This window comes from Lacerta agilis, chromosome 17 (assembly GCF_009819535.1).
Source record: "Lacerta agilis isolate rLacAgi1 chromosome 17, rLacAgi1.pri, whole genome shotgun sequence".
NCBI lineage: Eukaryota > Metazoa > Chordata > Lepidosauria > Squamata > Lacertidae > Lacerta > Lacerta agilis.
In genome coordinates this window covers 18287968-18315521 of record NC_046328.1, presented here as the reverse complement: position 1 = coordinate 18315521, position 27554 = coordinate 18287968, and the positions used below count along the sequence as shown (strand labels likewise).

General features: G+C 46.5%; 1 protein-coding gene across 1 annotated transcript; it reads left to right on the top strand.

The window, feature by feature from the left end:
- Positions 1-19163: 19163 nt before the first annotated feature.
- Positions 19164-19685, top strand: LIF (LIF interleukin 6 family cytokine). The gene is made up of 2 exons (XM_033136125.1): positions 19164-19178; positions 19269-19685. The coding sequence occupies exons 1-2, from the start codon at positions 19164-19166 to the stop codon at positions 19683-19685; spliced, it is 432 nt and encodes a 143-aa protein (XP_032992016.1).
- The last annotated feature ends 7869 nt before the right edge of the window (positions 19686-27554 follow it).

The following is a 27554-nucleotide window of genomic DNA, read 5'->3' as shown; positions in this document are numbered from 1 at the left end:
AAGTAGCACTAGGCCCAGCATAGGTTGTTTATACCTCGTGCAAATGATCTCTTTCCAGTGGATAGAAAGGGGACCCTGGAAACAGTGTGAATGCATTTTCCTAGGGCCTCCTCATGCAAGGGCACCAGGGAAAGGCTCTTATGCAGACATTCCTGGAACCCCAAAGCATACACAATTCTAATGCCGAAGTCAACACCCAACAGGAATGTTAACCTGCCTATTTTATCAGTCTTGCAAACGAGTCCAGAAGCCTTTACTTTGATCTGATGATATTATTCATACTGGGTTGTAGCCCAATATACAGTCGGAGTAGATCCATGGAAATTAATAGACTTAAATTGGTGACTTCTATTAATTTCAGTGGGTCTACTCAGAGTAGGACTAGCAATGAATGCAAACCATTCTCTATAGCCCTGCTAATGGAAATATGCTACTCTGGAAGGAGGATTACAACATAGAGGGATTACAATTACAATTGCGGGCAGCAGATCAGGGACGAATGGATTCTAGAGTTTTTCAGAAGCTCATCTGGGGACTCAGCTACTTTAGTAAAAAGAAATGTGTTTTATCTGCATTATAACACCTTGACACTAGATGGTGCTGTGGAGTTCCATCTTTCAGCAACGTGATTTCCCATTATGAGGTTTACGACGTGTTTTCCTGCAAAGTTTTTTTGATGTGCTAGATCCAGCCTTAGGACTCAGCTATACAGCTGCAAATAAAACATTTTAAGTGTGTTTTAAGTGCAATATACAATGTGACACTAGATGGCAATGGTGAGCCTTATGGAAAATTCAATGTATTTTTAAAAAGGCTTCAAAGCGGTTTTTATATGTGCCTAGATTCCACCTTAGTCTCCTCAATTAACAACCTAGTAATGGCACAGAAACTTCCCTGAAGCTTCCCTTGCTCGTGTCCTGAAACGTACAGTTACAAGGAAAAATCATCAGCATTTCATTAGGATCAAAATGTGGATCAATAAGCCCACATTTCCCCTCAGATATTCCCTGGAATATTATTATACTGGAATATATTATTATTATTTTTAACTGAACACATGAACACATGGGGATATTCTTTCACCTGATCCAGATTGAGCCATATTTTAATAATGGTTTGTCAAACCATTTGCCCTGGGTGAACCACGGACATCATTCGACGTCTTGCTATTTTGATACTGATACCCACATAATACCTATTCTGCATTTTGTGAAGAACTCAGTCTAAACTTTGGAACTCCCTGCTTATTGATATTGGGCAGGGCCTTCACTGTACTCTTTTCAGCAGCTGCTAAAAACAGTCTTGCTTAGACAAGCCTGCTCAGATGTTTAGAAAGCTGGTGCGAGTTTTAATCTATTTTTAACTTTTTGAAAGTCTCAAATTACTGTGGTCGGTTTTGCTTATCGGTAATTTTATTGCTTCATCGTTTTTGGTAAACTGCTTTGAGGATTGCTTTTAACAATAAAGCAGCGTATACATTTTATGAAATGAATAAATACATGAGCATTCTTTTGGCACAAGCATTTCTGCTTGCCAGATGGAAGGACCTACTGTCTCCTCCCCCCTTGCGTGCTGCTCTGGGGGGAGTCTCCCAGTGCGCCCCCCCACCCAGCTGATATGGGGTTGGGTGTGTGGGCATGGGAGGAGGAGAGACTGAGAAGCCCTGTTGCCCAAACAGGAGCCCTTGCACAGAGGTTCCTGCCAGCTCTACTATTTAGCTGAATGCGGTTGTGGGTGACCCAACCCTCAAACTTTCTGCAATGGATACAGCTTCAGGAGCAGACTATCCGATACGTAAAGTGTTTGCTGAGAGGTAGAACGCCTGGGAGGGACCCAGGTGGCGCTGTGGGTTAAACCACAGAGCCTAGGGCTTGCTGATCAGAAGGTCGGCGGTTCGAATCCCTGCCACGGGGTGAGCTCCCGTTGCTCGGTCCCAGCTCCTGCCCACCTAGCAGTTCGAAAGCACGTCAAAGTGCAAGTAGATAAATAGGTACCGCTCCAGCGGGAAGGTAAACGGTCTTTCCGTGCGCTGCTCTGGTTCGCCAGAAGCGGCTTTGTCATGCTGGCCACATGACCCGGAAGCTGTCTGCGGACAAACGCCGGCTCCCTCGGCCTATAGAGCGAGATGAGCGCCGCAACCCCAGAGTCGGACACGACTGGACCTGATGGTCAGGGGTCCCTTTACCTTTACCTTTAGAACGCCTGGGAGGCCGGCCTGGCATAGAGGTCAGAGTGTCAGACTTTGACCTGGGAAATCAGGGTTTGAATCCTCCCACAAAGCTCGCCGGCTGACTTTGGACTCTGTTCAAACAGATCCTAAGCTAGGTGTGGGGAAAATCTGTAGCCCTTCAGTCATTGTTGGGTTATCGTTCGTATGTTGGCTAGGGGGCAATGCTGGGGTTGCAGTCCAATGAGTTCAGGAGAGCCAGAGTGCCCCACACACTTTCCCCAAGCCACAGGAGTGAAACACTTATTTTCTGCTTCTTGGCATGCATAAAATAACCTCCCACGAGAGATCGTTCTTCCTAGCCAAAAGGCCACGCAGAATTGTATTGCGTTCAGCCCAGAAAATCCCCTGTGGGGCTGGGTGGGGTTTGGGGAGACATTATCGCTGCAGAGCAATTCCATCTTAGCCCTGGCTAGTCAACTCTTGCCCCTGCTTACTGCTTAAACACCACGGACAATCTCAGCATCTTAGGACTGCTTCAGCTGCGAAATACCATACCTTTGCTATAGAGTAGGCTAATAGCATCCTGCCCACCTAGCAGTTCGAAAGCACGTCAGAGTGCAAGTAGATAAATAGGGACCGCTCCAGCGGGAAGGTAAACGGTGTTTCCGTGCGCTGCTCTGGTTCGCCAGAAGTGGCTTTGTCATGCTGGCCACATGACCCGGAAGCTGTCTGCGGACAAACGCCGGCTCCCTCGGCCTATAGAACGAGATGAGCGCTGCAACTCATCGGACACGACTGGACCTGATGGTCAGGGGTCCCTTTACCTTTACCTCAGGCTAATAGCAAACAGAGAATTAAGCCTTCTGTAGCTAAAATGGCCCCATCCACACCCAAGAGAGAGGTATCCATAGGTTTTCAGCCGAACAGGGAGAAATCCAGTTTGGGACCTGCAAGATTTTATTACCTCATATTTTCTCATTCTGGCAGGTCCCTTCACTGTATTTTCAGTCCCTGCTCGAAGCATTTTGCTTTAGGCAAAGCCTACCCACACATGTAGACTGTTGCCATGTGTTTTAATGTGAGTGTTTTTTTTAGCTTCTTGTTGATTTCAGTTCTTTCTCAGAGGCATCAAATGGCTGTTTTTAACTGTTGCTATTGTTTTACCGATCATTTCATTATGTCCTTTTTTTGTAATCTGCTTTTGGGGTTTTTTTATTAAAAAAAATCAGCCAAGCAGTACATAAATTTCATGAAATCAGTAAATAGATATTCCATTTCAGAGCTGCAGCTACGGAAGGGGTGGGACGGCTACCCACTGCCCAGATAATGCTGCAAGAGGTATCATTCAGAGTTCGAGGACAGATTCTATCCAGGCAAAAACACTCAATGAGGGTGTGAGAAGGGAGGCTGGTGAATGAGGGGGCGTGGTCTGGTGAATGAGGGGGTGTGTCCTGGAGAAAGATGGAAAGGCCAGTTAGAGAGGCCTATTATTATTATTATTATTGATTATTGATTAAATTTTTATACCGCCCTTCATCCAAAGACCTCACATCGGTTCACAATGTGGGCCTGAGGTTCCCCTCCCCTGGTGCACACACTTGTTGAATGTTGTGTGTGAATCATGAGTGTACGGCTCAGCTCTTTGTGTACATAGTTGCACACGGTTTGTAGGCATGCCCTTTAAGTCACACTCGGAGAACAGATCCATTAAACGGGTCTGCTCTGAGCAGGACTAGCATTGGAGATCACCCACAAAAAGACCTGTAAAAGCACACACAGGCACAAAGCCCAAAGAGGGTGAAATGCAAAACAACAACAACAACAACCCAGTGATGACTGAGCATGCTCAGTAGGCATGGTTGAGATCCTGTTTTCAAGTACTTCCTAGACCTAGTCTGGTGTGGTGTCCTCCAGATATTGTTGGATAACAATTCCTAGCATCCCTGTCCATTGCATACCCTCCAACATTTCTTTGATGAAAATAGAAGAAGAGGAGGAGGAGGAGGAGGAGGAGGAGGAGGAGGAGGAGGAGTTTGGATTTGATATCCCGCTTTATCACTACCCGAAGGAGTCTCAAAGCGGCTAACATTCTCCTTTCCCTTCCTCCCTCACAACAAACACTCTGTGAGGTGAGTGGGGCTGAGGGACTTCAAAGAAGTGTGACTAGCCCAAGGTCACCCAGCAGCTGCATGTGGAGGAGTGGAGACGCGAACTTGGTTCCCCAGATTACGAGTCTACCGCTCTTAACCACTACACCACACTGGCTCTATAATAGAATAGGGACGTCCTATTCTATTATTATTATTATTATTATTATTATTATTATTATTATTATTATTATTATTCCCCACCCATTTATACCCCAGCCACTCTGGGCAGCTTCCAACATATATAAAGCCACAATAAAACATTTAACATTTTAAAAAATTTCCCTATTCAGGGCTGCTTATAAATGCCTTCTAAAGCTTGCATGGTTACTTATCTCATTGGCTTGGGGGTTGCATAACTCTGTACATTCCAACATTTCTCCAATGAAAATAGGGGCGTGCTAAGGAAAAGTGAGACATTCCAGGATCAAATCAGAAACTGGGAGCACTTCTGTAAATCCTGGACTGTCCCTGAAAAATAGGGTCTGCCGTTGACCATGTTGGATGGGGGCTGATGGGAGTTTACTATTATTTATCTTTACATTGTTATCCTCCAAGGATCTCAAGGTGTGGGCTACACGCTTCTCCCCACCCCTCCTCCATTTGATCCTCACACAACAACCTTGTGGGGTAGGTCAGACGAAGAGATAGTGACTTTATAGACCATTGAGACGGAGTTGACAAGAGTTGATCACGAGGATATAAAGGTCCGAAGTAGAGAATATAAAGTGCGACACAAAGATCTGAAAATTAAAAACCGGTTGAAGGGATGGAGGGAAGTCACGAGCTCAGCAGAGCCAATAATTTGTTTGTTTTGTTATTGGTATGCTGAAATATTGTGTTAAAAAAGAAATGGACTGCAAAAAGATCAAACTTATCCATCCTTAAAGAAATCAGCCCTGAGTGCTCACTGGAAGGACAGATCCTGAAGTTGAGGCTCCAGTACTTTGGCCACCTCATGAGAAGAGAAGACTCCCTGGAAAAGACCCTGATATTGGGGAAGATGGAGGGCACAAGGAGAAGGGGACGACAGAGGACGAGATGGTTGGACAGTGTTCTCGAAGTGACTGGCATGAGTTTGGCCAAATTGCGGGAGGCAGTGGAGGATAGGGGTGCCTGGTGTGCTCTGGTCCATGGGGTCACGAAGATTCGGACATGACTGAACGACTGAACAACAATGCTGGAATATTGTGTTAAAAAAGAAATTAATAAAAATCATATTAAAAAGAGAGAGAGAGATAGTGACTGGCCCATGGTCATCCAGTGAGTTTCAGGGCTGGGTGGGCATTTGAGTCCTAGTCTCCCAGGTCCACTCTAAACATGGCATCATTGCTATCTCTCAGTTCCAGACTCTCGCTATCTTCAGGTGGGATTCAAACCCATACCCACAAACTGAGGCTGTGCAACTGGGAGGTTTTGCGCAAGGAAACCACTCTCCCAAAAGATAAAGGAAAGTGAAGTGGGGGGGGGGGAGAGAGAGAGAGAGAGAGAGAGAGAGAGAGAGAGAGAGAATGCAGTGGGGAAGTGTGCAATAGCGTTTAACTTCGGCTCAGTGTGATCTAACCTTGCAAACAAAGCTGTGGCCCAAAAGATAAGGAAAGCGAGATAGGGAGATTTACTGGGAAGTGTGAGATAACACTCAATGTTGACACAACATTATCTAACGTCCCTGCACACAAATCAGAACAAATGAGAATGTACCTCATCTCTTCCAGGCAAATAAAGAGGAACGAATGGTCCATGTGCCCTCAGGCTTGTGGAGAGGGCTCTGCCTCGAAAATGGTGTTGTATATGTAAAATGCCAAATCGTATAAAAAGTGGTTCTGGTCCTTGCCAAAATCATGGAGCTTAGTTTTCTCCATTATACAGTAGTTACATTCCAGAGTGGCACCAAGCATCCGGTATAAGATTTTGGGCAAAAAGATGTCATCGATTAGCCTGGTGATTGCCTAAAAAGGGAAATTCAAAGCCCGTGTTGATTCAGAAAGGAAACGTCAGCTCTGACCAGCTGTCTGAGAAACCTAATTGAAATTCACCATCCCGTCCTGTCCGCCCCACCCCACCCCACCCCACCATCCCAGGAAGAAAGGATGAGGATTTGCACAACCACAGCAACAGGGAAAAGTTAGGAGACATTCATCCCCAATCATCCCTGCCTTTGGAAGGTGAGCAATAAAGAAGGTCCCGTCAACTAGCTAGCGGGAGATCATTTCCCCGTTCAAAACACAGGAAAACTGCTACTAATTCCCTGTAAGGACTACAGAGGTCACGATCCACACCATAAACTAAAGTCACGCGGATTTCCTCAAGGAATCTTGGGGAATGTGGTTTGTTAAGGACGCTGCGATTTGTAGCTGGGTGAGGGGCAATGCTACCCCACTGAGCTACAATCAGGGCATTTTTTTTCCTGGGGGGGACGCAGGGGTACGCATACCCCGCCTAAACATTTTGTGAATCTAAGTTTGGCCTCATTGAGGGGCAGTATTTCAATATGAGTAGGAAAATGAGAGTACCCCTAAACATTTTTTTTCCAAAAGAAAAAAAAAAGCACTGGCTACAACCCTTCCCTTTGGAATGCGTGGCCTCATTCTGAGCACACATTTCCAGTGGCCTGGTGCAGGAACAGAGTTCTTTCTCTCTTATCTTTGATGTTAAATATTCTCCTTTATGATTCTGGAAGTGGCGGGGAGAATGCTATGGGGGGGGGAGGGAAGGATTCCCCCCCCCTCTGTGTATGAGTAGAAATTGGGCAGGGCAAGTGCAAGAAATCAAAAGGAAAGATGATAGAAATAAAATTTCGTCATGGGGCCAAATGACCCCTCTGTTCCTCTGACTCCCCATTGTTGGCCAACATCCCCGTCTAGACATGAGTGAAAGTGTAAGGTCATGAGATGACTGTCAACTTGAACTTTTGTAGAGGAACTTCCAGGCTTCCTAAGCCCATAAAGAGGATGCCAGAAACATAGAGTTGCACATTTTAATGGGCTTCACTGATTAATCAACTATAGCTTTGGTTGATTAACGGGGGGGGGGGGGCTATTTTAATTAGTGTGTCTGTTTGTTTCCACACGAGACTTCACTATGGATTTGCAATCCGTTGCTCACTCACTTTCCAGAGCATCAGGATGCAATCAATGCAGTTTATAGATGGCATTTATATATATGATTGCAATGTCAAATTGTTATATTCCAGCGTTTGCAGTGTTGTCCTCCTGTTTGCCCGCCTGCCCACCAGCTCAGGCCTGCAGCAATTTTCAAATGCAATTCAACGAATTTGCAGCATCGGCATGTTCAGAATAGTCACTACTGAGGCTTGTGGGGCGGGGGTTACTGATGAATAGCTCCTTCTTCAGTCAGTTTCTGTTCCTTGCCGGAGTGGAACTGGGACGTCAGTTTCACGTTTCTGTTCATTTCCCCCTAATATTCCTTCTGCAGCAGAAATAAACAAAAAATAGTCAATAACTAACTCAGGGATTACAGCCCCTTTCCATTTCAAATCAATGCTGCTGGTTAAGGCACAGGTCATCATTAATACTGTACCCCACTGTGCTGCACTAGGAGCAACTGCATGTTGAGGTCCCAAGACACCCCCGAATAAATTCACACTTCATACAGAAATTTTTGTTTAAGGTTTTTGGCATAATTTTGGCCACAATTTTATTTAAATACAAACAATGTGAGTGGTTGCTTAGGCATTGGTTCCGACTAGCTGTGCCTGCCCTGGGACAGATCTGACACCCACTAGCCAGCAAAGTCAGTAAGGGAAAACACATTAGTGGAGAGAATAGAGCTGGATGCCAGGTCCTCACCTCTCCCCAAATGCTCCCAGGGGCTCTTGCATGGCCCTAGCCCCTTGCCGGGGGTACGGACAAAAGCATGGCGAGCCCCTGGATTCCTTTAACGGAATACCCTTGCAGCAGCAGCATTGGAGGGGCAGGCACAGCCGATTCCTTACCCCTCCACCAACCAATTTTAACCAGTGCCTAACCGCAACCTTACAAGTTGTGACGCTTTGCTACGCAGTAGGCAAAAAGCAAATGGCACCAGCCAATCAGCCAAATGGACAAAATTCCCACTGGCATAGCAAGGTCAAACACAAAAGGCCCTGAAAACAGGGAGGGTGGGCAGGAGATCCGATGCGCGCAGCGAAAAGAGGAAGCTCAACGCTGCGCGCAGGGAATATAAAGCCTATGGCTTTTCAATCAACAATTCGCAACATCAACATCTCCCCAACAACAAGAGGAGCCCAGTCACATCTGTGGCCATCCAAACTAACCCGCCCAGCAACAGGGGGTTGTCTTGTTAACCCTTCCGCAACACGGGCTCTCCATGAAGGAGAGCAGAAATCACAAGGGAGAAGCTTTTAATTAACCTTGTAAGGGACCTTCTGAGTAAGCAAGCCTAGATTGCTCAGTTGGTTGGAGCATGGCACTGATAACGCCAAGGTTGCTGGTTCGATCCCCTTATGGGACAGCTGCATATTCCTGCATTGCCGGGGGTTGGACTAGATGATCCTCAAGGTCTCTTCCAACCATACCATTCTATGATCTCTACGATCTCTAATATAGAAGGATATTGGTTGTAGGGAGGGGGCACTGCCTTAAAAAAGAAAAAGCCACATGAAGTTGTGGATTGCGGGTAAGGATGCAATCTGAAGAAGCAATCTGAGTTATGGGCACACTCATTGATCCTTTGGACGCGAGATGAGTTCTGCTGGGAATGGCATTGGGAATGACAACAACAATCTTAAAATACAGCTTTTCCTGCTTAACAGTTATAAATAGCTAGCACGTAATAAATCCCCAGTTCTCTTGTACTTCTTCCACGGGACAAAAGTCTGCTTTTCAACATGAGGTTTCGTTCAATGGATATTGACATAAATTTTAACGTTAAAAGGATGGCTAGTTTATATTCAGATGATTAATTCAGATTTAAAATCCCCGGAAACCTTTGCAGGGAGAATGTCTCCTGAGCAGTTTCATTTCAGCTCCAGCCCAGATACTGCCTGCGTCGGAATGATCACATTTTCTGTTCTCGAAACTCACTTCAGGTAGAATTTGTTGATACTGGGGATGCGACTTCTCCTTTTCTCTCTCTCTCTCTCCCAGAGGCCTGCTTCTTCTTTTTGGTCATTCTCACCAGAATCCCCTTCTGGCCTCAGAGTTCAAACCTCAAGATTTCCACAAAGCAACGGAATTCCTGAGTCCTCAACTCCGTTGAGAAACTCTGGTCCATCAACACCACACTTTAGGAGCGGTGGTGGTGGGGAGACCATTACCCCCCTGATGTTACTGAACTATAACTCCCCACCAGCCCTAGCAAGCACAGCCAATGACCAGGGGTGTTGGGAGTTGTAGTTCAGTGACATCTGGAGGGCCAAACATTCCCCACACTTGCTTTATAGCAAGGACAGGGAACCTCAAGCCGGTGTGTGTGTGGGTGTGTGGGTGCACGTGCGCGCGCGCAAATGCACCCCCTTTCAGGTTTCTGTGTCTGGCCCTTGGAACACTTCCCAGGTCATGCCCCCTTTCCTCAGGTGACACAACTCATGGGCCTTGCTTCACAACCTGAGAGTTTTTGGCTAGCTGGAATAATGGTGCGCAACACTGATGACGTCTCTTGCATGCCGGCCTACTGGCATGCAAGACACCAGCGGTGCTGTGGTCTAAACTACTCAGCCTCTTGGGCTTGCTGATCAGAAGGTCGGCGGTTCGAATCCCTGCGATGGGGCGAGCTACCGTTGCTCTGTCCCAGCTCCTGCCAACCTAGCAGTTCGAAAGCACGCCAGTGCAAGTAGATAAATAGGTACCGCTGTGGCGGGAAGGTAAGCAGCATTTCTGTGCACCAAAAACGGTTTAGTCCTGCTGGCCACATGACCCGGAAAGCTGTCTGTGGACAAACGCCGGCTCCCTCGGCCTGAAAGCGAGATGAGCGCTGCAACTCCATAGTCACCTTTGACTGGACTTAACCATCCAGGGGTCCTTTACCTTTTACAGGGGTAAAAATTACATCCATTGCTTTGCTATGCAATATTGTGGCCTACTTTCCTTCCAAGTCTCTTGCTCCACACAAATTAGCCATGGCAGTATAGTTGTTAGTGCAGACCCTCCAAGAGTCCCTATTTTCCAGGCAGAGGTGTAGGAAGGTCAGATGGTACCCGGTGTGGAAAATTTCTTGTCACCCCCCCTTGATTCCCCCCCTGCAAAAATAGTTTTACGTTATTTCATATTTTCTTACAAAGGAATAATAACAAGTAATAATAGTAAAAAAAACTTTTATTTATATCCCACCCTCCCCAGCCGAAATCGGGCTCAGGGTGGCTAACATCAGGTACATAACATTGGTATAAAATCAAACAATAATTAAATTACCTCCTAAAAACATCTCAAAATCAAATTAAAGTCTAATTAGATAGCTTTCCACTGGGTTAGGGTTGGGAACAGTTAGTGCTCCACTGAACTGAAATTTCAGCCTTCACGACATAGGAAAACAGCCAAGTAAACAGCTATTTTGGTGGAGGAGGGTCAAGATATTAACCGATATGCATGAAATTTCATATTTAGCTATATAATCCCTAGTATAGTAAGATAAGACCTTCAGAGCAGGCATTTTTTTAAAAAAAATGTTTTTTATGAACCGCCCTAGTAGGGCAGTTCCTTGATAATTTGTCACCCCCTCCATTATGGAACCCGGGGCGGTCCGCCCCCTACGCCCCCTTGCCACGCCCCTGTTTCCAGGGACGGTCCCGAATTTATAGAAGCTGTCTGTTTCTGATTTGATCCTGGAATGTCCTACTTTTCCTTAAGATGTCCTTATTTTCATTGGTGAAATGTTGGGTGGGTGTCCCTATTTTCATCAGATAAATTTTGGATGGTATGGAGTTTTGTGGTCTCCAAGCCAAGGAGATACAGTAGGTAACTATATAGCCTTTAGAAGACATCTGAAGGCAGCCCTGTATAGGGAAGGTTTTTTTTAAAAAAATGTTTTATTACCGGTATGTTTTGATATATGCTGGAAGCTGCCCTGTGTGGCTGGGGCAACCTAATCAGATGGGTGGGGTACGAATAATAAAATTATTAATATTATTTTCATTCTCATGGAATAAGATGTCCCTATTTTCATCAGAGAAATGTTGGAGGGTATGATCGGTACCTGTGGGTGCCTGCAGGAGTACGCTTACCCCTAAACATTTTGTGAATCTTTGTACTTTTGTCCATTTACTGTATTTATTTTTACTGTATTTATTTTTCCTGATATGAAATAGAAATTTGAGTCAAAACGAGTGTACCCCTAAACATTATTTTTTTGGGGGGTGGAAGCACTGGTTCTAGGATTGGATTTCAGCTTTCTTACACAAATCCATTGATATTCCAAAGTGCCCACCAGGGGGCGATAAAGCTCTCTCTCTCTCTCACACACACACAAAAACCGCACTTAACAGACTTTTCATGTACTTTCATGGTTTTTTATTTCCTCCACAGAAATTCCTCCGCCGGCTTCCGTTTTTTCTTCTTGTTTTGCCCCGATAATTACCAAATGAGGCCATGCGTGGGTGTGCTTCTACCTTTGTACAACCCAGCCTAGCCTCTCGGAAACGCTGAAGAAAGTGCCTTTCCCAGGGGGAAATCATTCTGCTACAAAAGTGAAAGTTGCACTCCCCTCTGTGGCAAGGGGGTGGGGTGGGAACAGAAGATGGAGTGGGGGGGGGGAGAGAGCCTATGATGTCAAACTTTTGGTCTGACAGCTCTTTTCCTTGCGATGACTCGTGACATGATTATACCGATGTAGGCAGGGAAAACAGGAGCTGATTTTTCTTCAAACGATTGTTGTTTTATCTGCCCACTTAATTTCGTACAGTATCAAACAATTCCAAAATGAGCCACACTCGGGTGTGGAGTAAGGGGGGGGGTTTGATGGGGAGGAACCAGAAAAACCACAAATATAATGACCTCAACATTTTCATTCTTCGGAAGGGCTCAGTATTTCCACTCTCAATGAAATCTCCCTCCCCTTTCTTACAACACAGGCTCACCAGTATATATAAACCAGTGGCATCCCCCAGTATTAAGCACCACTCTCTGAATGAACACTCCACCCAACGGCCATTTCTCTTACGTCATTCCAGGATGCAGCTTACAATGAGAGCCATCATTTCAGGTAACCCACCTTTCTCCAGTTCAGATTACTTTTTCTTTCCTGTCTTTCCCCCTTCTTCTCCTTTTCCTTTCCAAAGCTCACTGAGGACCGCTGTCCAGCTGCGCCTCCAGCCCTCTGCAGTCCAAAACGTGACCCCGGTTGAACTTTCAACTCTATCCCTCTAGTTACTATGAAGACCTCTGAGCATTTGGGGGAAGCGTGGGAAAAAGTTGCTTTCCCTTTTTTCCCCTTTTTTGGCAGACTTCTGCTAAACTTCCTGGCAACTAGCAAATTGACTTCTGAAAGATCTACCCCCCCAAAAAATTCTGGCTGTTGGGAGAAACACTTCACTTATCGAATTAGACATTTCAATCCCTCTCCCCTCCCAAAAGGAAGTTTGGAAAGAAGAGGAATGTTATCCACTGGTTGAAGCAGCTCAGATTGTAGTCAGACCATCACAGGGAGCATTCCAACCTAGAATGAAGGTATGCTAACCTGTCAAGGTTTTGGGCCTCTCTAAGGAATTATTCTGTTCTTCCAGTTTGGGATTATTCGATTTGGTCTCCTTTCCTGCTTCACAGGCTGCCCCCACCCCACTGGTCAGGCTTATCTGAACCAGTTTTACAGAGCATTTGTTTCTTCACTGGATTTTCCTAAACTGTTTGGCAGTTAGAATAAGCCAGATAAGCTTTCCAAGAGCTCAGCTGCCAAGAGGTGGACAGCTTATTGTTAGAGCTCCTGAGCTGTTAATTAATGCAAATGATACAACCCAGAAAACAACCACCCCAAAACCTCAGCATCCTCTGACACCTTTAAAAGGGCGGTTAGAATTGTAGAGTCGGAAGGGACCCTGAGGGTCATCTAGTCCAACCCCCTGCAAAGCTAGAATATAAGTAAGATAAGCTTTGCAAGAGCTCATGTGTTAGAGGGATGAATAACTTCTTGCTAGAACTCTTCAGCTGGTGAATTAATGGCTAATAATGCAACCTGGATAAGCTTAATAATAATAATAATAATAATAATAATAATAATAAACCTCAGGGTTGTCCAGCACCTTCAAAAGAAAACATACCCATTTATTATAGTGTGTACATTCTAAGGCTGCGCCATCAGAATTCACCAGCACAAGACATTTTAATGGTCACTAGTAGGGATAAGAGATAAATTCAGTTTGCTTCACATTTTAATTTGGATCTACCTATTGTGCACTTCCTGGAACAGTATACAAACTGAAATGTAGTCATGCTTCAAAATTTCGCACTTTCTCCAATTTTGAATTCAGTTCTCCCACCAAAAACTCAGCACAGGGTGGCTGGGGCCAACCAGTCAGGTGGGCAGCATGAAAATATTATGATTGTGATTGTGATTATTTGTAGTATACAAAAATGTGCTTTATCAGGCAAAACTGGATGCAAAAAAATGGGCATATTGGGCAAAATTTAATACAAAAAGGTGTATAATGTGGGGGGGGGAGGAACATGCATTGTTTAACAAACTGAATTTAAGATTGAAAAAGCAAGAGAGAAAAAGAAATGGATGGATTTGCCCACCTGTAGACACTAGCTACAAGATGGTTTTTAGAAAGGGCTGGACCATTTTTGGCTACTTATCCACGAATGGCGAACAGAATCAAACCTCTGACTAATAATACCTGCCTGGGAAAAGGGCAACAGGAGGAGCCGATGGGCTTCCATGTGGAAGTGGACGGTTTTTGGAATGTTGGACCTGAATGCTACCCAGCAACAAATCACCTCTTCCGTCCTTGGAAATGTGATTGCTTTCACTTGAGGAGTAGCTTCTGCCTGTCCTTGCAAAGAGATATTAGTGTGATCCCCATGGACAGCCAGCTTGACTCTTGAGGAACAGAGCTAAATGCTTAGCACGGAATCAACTGCAGATCTTAGGGGAGATGCTATCACCAGCACCTCCTTGAGTCAGGGCTGCCTATGTCATGTGCTGCTATTTCCCTTATCAAACAACCTCCATGGCGGCAGCAGCAGCAGCGGTTTTCCGAAACCGCTTCCTCTTCCTGGAGCAAGACTCTCCTCCTCCTCCTCTTCAACATCCCATCAGCTGACGGGTGCACCAGCCAAAGGATTTTGCTTTAAGTTTGAAGGGTGGGTGGGCATGGCTTGGGGAAAATAGGGTTCAGATCGATACCTTTGGTGGAGAGAGTTTGGCCCACGGACAAGAGCAGTCTCCATTTCTGGTGCCCACATCTCTGGAGTTTGGTGCCCCCCCCCCAGGCCTTGCTCAGCCCGTGCACCATATTGTCTTTGCCTGGACGTCATGCCCAGCCTTGGCACATACCCACTGGTACTAAACCTCCTCTCCCTGCCACCTTTTTTGATTGGCGATTTTATGCTACGATTTTTTGATTGACTTGGCCAAAGATCCAGGATAAGGTGCCGCCTTTTGAAAAAAAAAACCTGGACGTCAATGCCACCTTTGAAATCCCAGTAATGTCTGGGAAAATTCGAGTTACAGGTGGGTAGCCGTGTTGGTCTGCCATAGTCGAAACAAAATAGAAAATTCTTTCCAGTAGCACCTTATAGACCAACTGAGTTTGTTCTTGGTATGAGCTTTCGTGTGCACACGAAAGCTCATACCAAGAACAAACTCAGTTGGTCTATAAGGTGCTACTGGAAATAATTTTCTATTTTGTTTGGGAAAATTCGGACATACGGCAGCCCTACTACATCTTAGCTGTGTGGCTGATGGGAGCGGGAGTCTGACAACATCCAGGGCCTCCGAGGTTTCTTAAACACCCCTGCAAGAAACCCTGGATTGCTTCTGCCTGCCAGTGTAGACAGCACTGAGCTAGACCAACCAATGGCCTGGCTCCATATAAAGCAGCTTCCTGTGTCCCTCAAGGGAACGGGGCGTAGCTCCTGCTTTGCATGCAGAAATGTCCTGACGTTCAATCTCCAGGAAGGGCTGATAGAGGGGTTCCCTGCCTGAAACCCTGGGGAGCCGCTGCCAGTTGTAGAATCATAGAGTTGGGGAAGGGACCCCCAAGGTTCATCTAGTCCAACCCCCTGCAATGCCGGAATCTCAGCTAAAGCATCCATGACAGATGGCCGTCCAACCTCTGCTTAAAAACCCCAAATGAAGGAGAGTCCACAACCTCTCGAGGGAGACCGTTCCATTGCCTCAGAAAGTCCTTCCTGGTATTTCCTCGGAATCCCCTTTCTTGTAACTTGAAGCCGTTGGTTTGAGTCCTATCCTCCAGAGCAGGAGGAAACGAGCTTGCTCCATGTTCCACGTGACAGTTCTTAAGATATTTAAAGGTGACTATCCTATCTCCTCTCAGTCGCCTCTTTTCCAGGCTAAATATACCAAGCTCCTTCAACCGTTCCTCATCAGGCTTGACTGCCAGACCTTTGATAATACTGAGTTGGACGGACCAGTGGGGAGAGACTATATCTAAGGGGCAGGGCACCTGCTTCACATGCAGATGGTCCTAATGTTCAGTTCCTGGCATCTCCACGTAGGGCTGGGAATGTCCCTTGCCTGAAACCTAAGGAGCTGCTGCCAGTCAGTGCAGGCAATATTAAGCTGGTTAGTATAAGGTAGCTTCCTACGCCTTGCTTTTCCCCCCTTTTGTGGAACACCTGCCTAGTGCACAGTCCTCCTCCGACTGTCAAAAATAGAAATAACAGTGAAAGGAGCAAAGAGGTTTTCCTGAATTGCTGCTTTGATGCTGAGCTGGAGATGTTCCCGGTAGGAACTGCTTTGCATGTTTGGCCGGCGGTTATGAAATCTGGGAAGGTTGCCACCCGTCACTCAGAACCGAGGGGAATTCTGGTGACGTTGGCTGGGCAAGGCTGCATGAATCAAACAATAGCACATGGCAGCTGTGGGTGGCCGGCGAGGGAGGTACGCACTGGCTATAGTAGCCTGGAAGAGGAGGAGCAGAGAGTGAAGAAAATCAGGGGAGAGTAAGGAGAGGGCCAAAGAATTGATGCTTTTGAATTATGGTGCTGGGGGAGACTCTTGAGAGTCCCATGGACTGCAAGAAGATCAAACCTATCCATTCTCAAGGAAATCGGCCCCGAGTGCTCACTAGAAGGACAGATCCTGAAGTTGAGGCTCCAGTACTTTGGCCACCTCATGAGAAGAGAAGACTCCCTGGAAAAGACCCTGATGTTGGGAAAGATGGAGGGCACAAGGAGAAGGGGACGACAGAGGATGAGATGGTTGCACAGTGTTCTCGAAGCTACTAACATGAGTTTGGCCAAACTGCGGGAGGCAGTGAAGGATAGGCGTGCCTGGCGTGCTCTGGTCCATGGGGTCACGAAGAGTCAGACACGACTGAATGACTGAACAACAACAAAAGGAGAGGGCATTTGCGAATTCGCTCGCAGGACTGGTGGTGTTTGGGGAGGGGGAAACCCAGAGGGTTGATTAAGACCATCAGGTGAGGCCACCAACGGCCCATCTATTTCACACCTATTATTTTTCATTTATATATTTATTTCGATCAATAACCAGTAGAGAAGGTAGGAAGCAATCAGAGCACATAAAATACAAAAGGATACATTAAGCACACTATTAAATCTAGAATTAAAAACAACGTAAAATATTATTATTATTTTTAAAAAGTGAGAAATATAAAATAACTATATTAAAGTGGCAAGAAAACAACGTAAGGGGTTAATAATTTTAAAATTAACCCTGTTCTCACAGTGGAGGCAGAGGATAGCCACTGTGACTAGCAGCCATTGAGGACATTGTCCTCGCATGAATTTGTCCAGTCCTCTTTCAAAGGTATAATAATAGTAATAATAATAATAATAATAATAATAATAATAATATTAATAATAATAATAATAATAATGGTGCCAAGCTGGTGTTATTGTAATTATCAGTATTGTTTTCATATAGCCTATTAAAGTTTAATTCTTTTTCACTGATTGCTTTTTCTATGTTTTTAGAGGCTTTTATTGTTATCTGTGAGCACTGTGATTCCCATCAGGGGGGAAAAAACAAACAAACATAAACAAACAAACAAACAAACAAACAAACAAACAACAACTGACTCCCCAGGCCAAAGGATTAACACCTTTTTGTAATGCTAACAGGCCTGCTCTTCCCCCATCCAGCAAGGCTGGTTTGCTTATGCCAGCCCAGGAATTCCTTTGCAGCTTACATTATCCCTTCATACCACAAACAGCCAAAATCCTAGCATTTATTAATTTTACCTACATCAATAATAATAATAATAATAATAATAATAATAATAATAATAATAATAATAATGACATCCAAGTTGGTGATCATCACTGCAGCAGTGAGTTCCACCGTTTAACACTGCTCTTCCTGAATAAGTCCTTTCTTTTATCTGCATTCGTGAAAATAATGCGCAAAGATGCATTATGGCAGAGGGAATTCCTTGCGAAATAAGTGAACATGTGTGCATTAGGTAAAGTTGGCTCTGTCGCACAGTTAGCCCTGGGTAGCGTTTGGCATTTGAAATGCAGCAGAACTCAAGCCTAAGCACCCAGAGCCACCTGCATCTCTTTCTTTACTTGCTGTATGTTTTGTTCTGGGGCACACTCTTTCCCTACTGGACAACAAACCCTGACACATCCTTTCCTCCTCCTCTTCTTCCGCACAGGAGTTGTTCCTTTGCTGCTAGCCATGCACTGCCGACTGGTGCCCGGAAAACCCCTCCTGAGGAACAGGCGGAACCTCATGTGTGATAACATCGGCCCTTGCGGAGAAACAGTCTTCAATCAAATTAAGTGCCAAGTGACACGTCTCAATTTGTCGGCCCCGGGACTCTTTGATGCCTATGTAAGTTTTTGGTGTAGAGGGGAGGCTGGGAACTTCGTGCACAGAAATGCGGCCCTCCAGGGCAGTCTAGCTGGCCCTCGTTGGGACTCTCCCCAGGACACACCTGATTTACACCCTCCTTGAGTGTTTTTGCCTGGCCGGGATACGTCCCTGAATTCTGATGATGCTCCTGGATGGAGGATGGAGAGAGAGAGAGAGAGAGAGAGAGAGAGAGAGAGAGAGAGAGAGAGAGAGAGAGAGAGTAGAAACTAGTCTATTGTACAAATTTGCATCCGTTGCTCCACCCACTTTTGCTTCTGGCCCCGCCCACCAATGGCACACTGCTTCCAGAAGGTTATTCGTAAGGGAATGTGGTCCTTCAACAAAAAATGTGCATCTATTAAACTTAGCATCAAAATGAATATCTTAGTAAAAACAATATACAAAAATGCATTATGTCAGGGGAAATGGATTTTTTAAAATGCACACACAAGGGGCAATTGCATGCAAAAAAAAATGTGCTAGGAGGAAGTCATCCTAAATCGCTGATGACTTTTTATGAGGACCTTAAAAAGTAAAATAAAATCACCAACAGATACGGAAATGTGTCAAACTGAACCTAAGATTGGAAGGAGATTAATCCACTCCCAGAAAGGTGCTTCTTAATTTGGTTTTAGGTGGGATTTAACAAAGGCGATTTACAAACATTGGTTCCCGCTCTCAAATCTTGATTGTTACCGCCAATGGCCAGCATTAAAGAAACATTATGAATGATTAAAGCACATTATCCAGATCATAGAATCATAGAATTGTAGAGTTGGAAGGGACCACAGGGGTCATCTAGTTCAACCCCCTGCAATGCAGAAAGGTAGGACTTGAACCCACAACACCGAGATTAAGTGTCTCATGCTCTACTGACTATTTTTAGCCAGATGTGTATAACAAGGGTATTTTTTTTTAAGTAGCATAAAGTAAAGTACGGTAAGATGTGTATAAATGCCAGCTCTTAATTTGGTTCCTCCTTCTATCCTGAGCAGCTGGAGAGTCAAGGCTCCCCTTTCAACAGAGCGGAGGTGAAATCGCTTTGCGTCTCCAAAGACACTTTCCCCTCCTTCGACAACCGGACCAGGAAAGAGATGCTGATCTCGCTGTACAAGATCTTCACCTTTTTCAACGCCTCTCTGGGCAACATCACCAGGGACCAGGAGAACAACGACAGGAAGGACCTTCTGGAACGGCTCACCAACACCACCGCCAAGACGCGAGGCCTCCTAGCCAACCTCACCTGCCTGCTGTGCTCCGAGTACAAAGTCACCGACGTGAAGGTTACCTACGGCTCGGAAGAAACGGGCGCATTTGAGAAGAAGAAGCAGGGCTGCTGGGCTCTCAGGATGTACGCAGAGACCATCCCACTCATCGCTCAGGCGCTGGGGAAATGCCACAGGCAGAGATGAGTTTACACGTGAGGCCATGCTAAGAACTCTTTGTCTGCAGCGCCAACCCAACATGTTTCGGGTTGTATCCATAGCCCTGGGGATGAACATCATACAGTAATTCCTTCCCATGGGTCTTTTTCCTTTCCGGATCAGGAAAGCTGGGGGGGGGGGCTGCAGAGTTCTGGAGAAATGTTTACTGGGGGGGAGGGGGGCCAAGCACACCCATCAACCTCAGCTACCTCACCGTGATATGATAAGCTTTTTGCACACCTGTTTGCAGTAACTTAGCGCGGCTTTACAGTCTTCACTACTCACAGTCAGGATCGTCAAAGGAGTTTAAATCGGTGCTCAGTCCAGAGCCTGTATGTGGAGCAGGGAAGCCTCCTGCTATCCTGAGTGATTAAGGCTGCACTCCTAACCTTACTTACCTGGGAGTAAGCCCCATTGATTCCAGTAGGACTTACTTCTGAACAAAGCAGGTTAGGATTGCAGCCCATTTCACTAAGTGGCTGTTGCTAAGCCTCTCCCTGTCTGTCTGTCTCCCTGTCTGTCTGTTTCTGTCTCTGGGCTCATCTACACACAGGTTTGCTCTGCATTTCTAGGCACCGAGCCATGCTTTAAAGTTCCCTGTCCAAGCACTTTTTCATTTTTGCCCCAGTGCCTTACCAGCAAACCCCCCCCCATTTTTCCACCACTGAATTTTGCCTCTGAAACCTGAATTGCTGTTTGTCGCCGGATAGCTCAGTTGGTCAGAGCGTGGTGCTGATAACGCCAAGGTTGCAGGTTCGATCCCCCATACGGGACAGCTGCACATTCCTGCATTGCAGGGGGTTGGGCAAGATGATCCTCAGGGCCCCTACCAACTCTACCATTCTATGATTCCTTATGATTCTGATTCAGTGTTAAAGAGCAGGTTTTCCTGGGGGGAACTGGCAAGGCAAAACAACAACAGCAGCAAGAATGCTTGGACCAGGCATGCAGTGGAATTTTTCGTAGGGGAAAAGTTAGGTCCAGAGGTGCCAGCTTGCGAGGGCAGTTTGGGGTTGGGGACGCAACATTGGGCATGTGAAATTGCCACACCCTGTCTCCCTCCCTAAGCCAGGCAGAAGGTTCCCAGCAGTGCTGTCAAGTATCCCGTTTTCCCCGGGATTCTCCCTTATTTCAAGCAGTTTTCCGCTGCTCTCCCTTATTTTTTATTTCCCTTCAATTTCCCGTTTTTAATGGAAGCAGCTCCTCCCCTGCTGGCCAGGGACTGGGTGGGAAGACCTCGCCTACTTGGAGAGAAAAGCCTCAGCCCTCAAAGCAAGTGGGAGCCGTTTCCCGTGCTTACAGGGGGGTGTATTCCTCCCCCTGCATCAGCCCCTATCCGCTGCCGCCGAGCCCCTCAGCCGGCCAATAGGGTTAGCTGGCGGGCGGAGCCTGGCTGCCTTTGAGCAGCTGCTGCTTCCTGTCCTGTTTTGATGGGATCAGACAAGAAGACGATGGGGCTCCATCACGCGGAGCACATGGCTGCCCTCCTATTTGCTCCACTCCGAGCCCGAGCCCGCTTGGAGTTTACATTGCTGCTCCGCCCACTTTTGCTTCTGGCTCCGCCCACCACTGACATGTGACTGTCCCCGGGATAGGTGAGACTGCTGATCCCTTATTTTCAAATCCGAAACTTGACAGCTATGGTTCCCAGGCTTTGGGAAGGAGGTGCCAGGGGAACATTTAGGGGACTAGCCAAGTTCCCCTAGTCCACCGACCACACACCACTGGCTTGGACACGGACTGGAAAACCGCAGGCCTGTGCTAGAAAGCAGAGGGCCAAAGATAGCTGTGGGTGAGCCCTCTTGTCTCTTGTCTCTCTGCCTTACCCGACACCAGCCCCATGCCGATCTGCAATACTGATAATAATACTGTACTGACCTACCTTACAGGGTTTTCCTTAGGATTATGGCAAGATGATATAATATGCTTTGAACCCTCTTTAAAAAAGGGTTGTTTTCTTACGCTCATAACTTAAGATTTCTTTTTTGCTATGTTCAGTCTCAGATGTTGACACTGGCCAGTTTCAATGTGATTTGGGGTTTTATTGCCGCCCATCTCTTTTCAGTGTTGAGCAAAGGGTAATTATGATTAGCAGTAGCAGGCATGCGTTTAAATATTGGCATATGCACAATGCCTGGGCTCCCCCCCCTTTTTAATGGGGGGTGGGGGCAGATGGCAATATCGCCCCAGAGTTACGGATCGTAATGGAGCCAAGCTTTCTCAAAGGGTCCACAGATTCCTGCGGGTGTTTGTATAATTATTTTAAGAAATAACCAGCGGCTCAAGAGTAAGCACGATTCTGCAACTATAATATTTATTAGATGGTATTGCCATTATTATAATAATAACAGCTCTTCATAGTTGCAACTCCGCAAGTATATCCATAGTTGTTAGAACAGGTGACAGGGTAACATATGGAAAAACACAAAGGCAGATGAGCAAGCGATTTTTAAAAGTATGCATATATTTTTAAAACCACCCATTCCAGAGTAGAGATTGAAAACGACGACACAGCAATTATAGGAAAATAGGAAGCTGCTTTATACAGAGTCAGACTAATGGGTCCATCTAGTTTAGTGTTGTCTACACTGATTGGCAGCAGTTCTCCAGGATCTCTGCCTGGGACCTACTGCATAGATATCAGGTGCCACTGAGCTATGGCCACTTCCTGAATTCATGGATACCAAGAGTCAAAATCCCAGAACCCGAAACATCATAATTTAAAACACTGCATGATACAGAGATAGAAATATCTTCTTGAAAGTCTTGGGGAAATAAAAAGGCACTTTGCCAAGTGTGATATTAAAGTTGGGGCTGGGGAGACCTCTCCGGCAAGAAGAGCCTTGGTCCTGTTCAAAAAAAAAAAAAGAATGTGTCTGGGAAGGAATCCTCAGACTGACCGGTGAATGTTGACATTTCCCAGCAATGTATGGTGCAATATAGTGGGGGGTCTGGAACCCGATTTAAAAAAAAATGCTTGAATTTGCTTTGCACTCAGCTGACCCATTTGGACAGTTCACTGCAGTCCGTGCCTTCTTCATGCCAGAGGTTGCACTCATGGGACCAGATGTGGCCCACCTCTCTCTCCCCCTTCCCCCTTCCTCAAGATATGAGGAAATAACCTACCTATGCTTAGCCATCAGAACTCCAGTCATGACTTACCTCCTTGGAGGGATGGTGTGAGGATATTTAATGTTTAGTGATTTGTTTTTGTTGTATAATTATAATTTAATAATAATAATAATAATAATAATAATAATAATAATAGAGTATATTTATTTGATCTTTGGCAATAGGGTAGCCAATGTGCCTTCCACTGAAGGGAAATCTAGGGAAAGATCCTGACAGCACTCGCCACTCCCTCCTATGCAGTCCCACTAAGGGAGAGGCCACTTTCCCGCCATTTTAACCCACACGCACTGCCGGCCCACCCATGAGGCAGGGTGAAGCACCCGCCTCAGTCGGCAGAAGCGCAAGAGGCCGCCCCCCCCACCTGCCCCACCACTGCTGAAATGCCCCCCTCGCCGGCGAGAGGGATGCGTTCCGGTGCGCGGCATTGTCACTCGTCTCACACACCCACCCACCCACCCACACACCCCGGGTGGGCTAAGACAAGCAGTAATGCTCTGACGAGCGCAGGATTTTATATGACTTGTTTTATATGACTTTAGAAAGAACGTGTCTCGAATGAATAATATATTGTGCAATATTTAAATATTTAATTTTTTATACTTTTTTTTTTGTATGGAAAGAATGCGTTTCATAAAATAAACATTTCCAAAAAGAAGTTCTGCTGTCGTTGCTGGTTTGTTTCCGATCTGCCTGGCTTTTACCTATTTCCGAATGCATGTCGACCGTAAGAGCATCCGAAGAGTCCCATAGCTGGATCTGGCAAAAAACAAAACAAAAAACCCCATCCGGTAAAGCTTCCTGGAGCCACCTGATTGGTCACTGTGGAATACAGCTTCCTGTATCCCTACAGTGGCCAGTCAGGTGGCTCCAGCAAGTTCACAGGCTGGGCACGAAGGCAACAGCCCTCTCTTACTGTCATTCATAAGAACATCAGAATCGACCAGCACTTGCATCAGCCCAATGGACCATCCAGTCCAGCATCCTGTTGTCACAGTGCCCAACCAGATGCCCCAATGGGAAGCCCAAAAGCAGGACCTGAGCACAACAGCACTTGTGATTCCCAGCAGCTGCTGTCCAGAAGCTGACTGCCTCTGACTGAAAACACATTTCGCACCTGTTTTTAATTGTCACGGCCTCAATGAATACAGTGGTGCAGTTCGCTAAATTTTAAACTCTGGAGTCAGCGGCCCCTTCTTTAGATGGTAATACTGCTTGCTTCAAAATGTAGTAAAATTGGTCTCTCTTGCTAGGTCCACCATCCTTGGACGTGGGTGGTGGGTGGGTAGCCCAGGAGAGGGCCTTCTCGGTGGCAGCCCCTAAGTTGTGGAACCGCCTCCCCACAGAGGTGCACTTGGCACCTTCATTGGTATAATTTCAGCCATATGCTAAAATTGCACCTCTTTACCCTGGCCTTTGACCCCTGAGTAGGAGGGCTTGAATCTCCAGGTGAGTGAGAGCGCCTTTAATAAAATAAATTGTTAAGAAGAGTGTGCATGCAGTTTGCAAACTGCAGCCCAGAAGGAGCTGACTGGGAATTGTAGCATGGGCATTCTAGGGGGAGGGGGGTCTGAATTTCTCTGCTCCCCTCTCCCAATTAACCTCCGTCTCCTGGGTCTGTCCCCGTGACATCACCAGAGGCTGCATGAATGACATCAAATGGGGCCTCCCGCTGCATTATCACCACTGCCCCTAGGTCTCGGGGGCCTGAAATCTTGGGGTCTGGGATGCTCCCGATTTGGCAAACTTATGCAGGTGTGCATTTTCCAGAGAACCAGACTGTGAGGCAGCAATGAGCGAAAGGCAGTCTGGACCTTCAGGTACTGAAAATCTCCCCAGCACCAAAGGGAAGAGCCATATGATGATTTGCAAGCTTGGAAGGCTGGAGGGCAGGCAGAAGGATCAGATAAAAGCCTCAACCAGCCCTGAGATTCCATCATTTAGCTAAGCTCAGACCACCTAGGTCTTCCAAAGGACAATGACCTCCTCCTCCTCCAGCTAATGAAACTGGGTTGTATCAGTGCACAAGGAGGCGATTGTGATTTTGCATGCCAAGTGATGAAATCCTCCCACCAAAGGCTTGCAGGAGCCTTGCCAAACCTCCCTGGAGTGAGACAGAAAGCGGATGAGCTAAGATCCTGTTTGATCATCGCCCTTCGTCTCTGGGGAATGCAAAATCCCTTTTCTCTCTGGGAGGAACGACATGCCCCGTCAGGTTGCTTAGGCCTTTCCTGGGCTCCCCGAGGGGAAGAAATCACGAGGGGTGTCGAGGGATGACCTTTGGCCGTTGGTGATGCAAGGCGGCTGGGGCCGGCTTGTCCTTTTGGCAGCCCCCAGACAATGGCCGAGGAGGAGGACAAACGCTGCATTGATGGCTCCTTTTAGACTTCCCTGCAGAGAAAAGGTCTCACCATGTGTCACTGACTGTCCTGCTGAAAAGGCATAGGAGTTCTGCGTCACGCAGACCCACGGCAGCCAAACGCTTAATCCAGGCTCTCCCTTGGTTCTGAGGCACGGAGGCAGGACCTGCCCTTTTCGGGGCAAGGAGAATCAGAGGCCTGTTCCTGCTGCCTCCGCAGGGCACGAGATGGTGAAGCTGGACGACAAATCTCTTCTTTCGGTTGCCCTTTTAAACGGAGTTTAAGAAAGAAAAGAAAGCCCGTGGACTCTCGGCTGTGTAGTTACACTCTGTTGTAAGAAAAAAATCTGCCCTTATTCCCTTATGGGGTACACAAGAGCCCTTGCAAAGTCCTTTGCAGGTTCTCCATTGGTAGGAGTAAAAAAACAGAGGCCAACCAGAGAAGATTGAGAAGCAAAGCAGCTAGTAAGCTTGATCTTTATTGAAGCTTTATTGAAGCCCAGGACATTCTATAAAAGATCTCAAAGTAGCTGTCTTAATACAAAGAAATTTCAGAAATAGACTGGAAAGAGAAGTGGCTGAATTACAACTAATCACCAAACTTAAAACCACGGAGAAACCTGGTCTGAACAAAGACATTGGATTCTTATCTCATTATACATAACATAGCTATCTTTAGCCATCTCACCTCTTGCCTTTCCCTGCAAGACTAATTACAGCCGTTAAGAGTCCTCAACAGGTTTTCCACACCTATCAACTGATCACCCATTCCCACCACCCTTCTGAGCAATACCCCTCCCCACTCCCTCACTATATTTAAGGATCTGGTGACTTCTGTTTCAGTGTATCTGAAGAAGTGTGCATGCACACGAAAGCTCATACCAGGAACAAACTCAGTTGGTCTCTAAGGTGCTACTAGAAAGAATTTTCGATTTTGTTTTTATTGAAGCTGTTGGTGTTTTCAGGGAAAAGCCCCAGAACAATACAGGCATGCTCTTATAAAGACATTTCAAAATCCCTCCTAGAGTCTAGCCCACCCCCAGAAACAGCATCCAATCACAGAAGAGGTTATCCCAAGACCCCCACCACCCCAGATACATCAGAGCTACATCACTAATTGGGGGGGGGGTGTGTCAGAGGAGGTAACTTGGGAATTTTCCACACCTGTGCCATCTCTCCTTGACTCCTCCCAGACACACATTTCTGCAAAACAATTTCCGCCCTCCCTTCCAAGGTGGGCGGTGTTTGCGGCACCGGGCGGAATCACCTGGCCAGGTTCCCCTCCCCCCCCCCCGCTCAGGTCTGCCCTTCGCCTGCCTCTGGCCAGGATGGGACAAAAGGACAGAGGCCGGGGGCGGGGTCAAGGGCCAGGTAAAAGCAGCATAGCCGCCCAGATTTCCCCCCTTTTCGGTTTCTCTCCCGCAGGAAACCTTTTCCTCCCTGGCCGCTAGGGCTAATGGCTGTCCTTTGTGAGGGAAATGGCCCATCCTCAGGCAGAGACTTCTCACCCCCTCCCTGCAGATGAAAACACTTGGCCAGCTAGGAGACAAAATGGAGTGAGGCCTGTCTTTGTCTGTTGTTTTCAGACATGTGGCCTTATTTGCTTGGTACATTACTAACTATTATTATATATATATGTGAAAGACCTTAAAATTCTTATAACAACTCAGATGAGCAGCCTAGAATTCTTTGCTTGCTTAAAGCATCTGCTTGTTTCTTGGGTAACCATGAATCCTCTTCTAGTGTAACCAAATGGAAAGAAAGCTGTGGGTTGAGCATCTCGGACGTTTAGAGCTTTCAGGGCAGAGATGAAGAAACCTTTTCAGCCTGAGGGCCACATTACCTGATGTGGGGGTTGCATGCCAGTGATGGGAGGGACAGAGGGCAAAGGTTGCACAGCAGGCAACATTTTAGACATGCATGCACCAGAACCACGCAGACAGAATGAAACACACCTCTCCATCCAGCCAAGCAAGATGCACTTTCACCGTCCAAGGGCAGAAATTCTCAGAGGATGTAGACTGGTGCATAGCAACACAGGAAGCTGCCTTACACAAAATCGGACCACTGGTCCATTCCAGCTCAGCGGCTGTCCAGGAGCTCAGGCAGGGCTCTCTCTCCCAGTCTTACCTGGAGATGCCATTGGGGATTGAACCTGGGACCTTGTGCACACAATGCAGATGCTCTACCGCTGAGCTACACCCCTTCCCCATGGTCACGTGCTTCCCGAGAACTGGGTTTCCGCAACCAAGCCAGAGTTCTCTATCTTCTTCTTTCCATCTGGCCATGCAAGTTCTCACTGCCTCACACCAGCATGCACTGAGCAGCACAGCAAACAAAAAACGCCTTTTCCAGAAAACTCCGTCAGG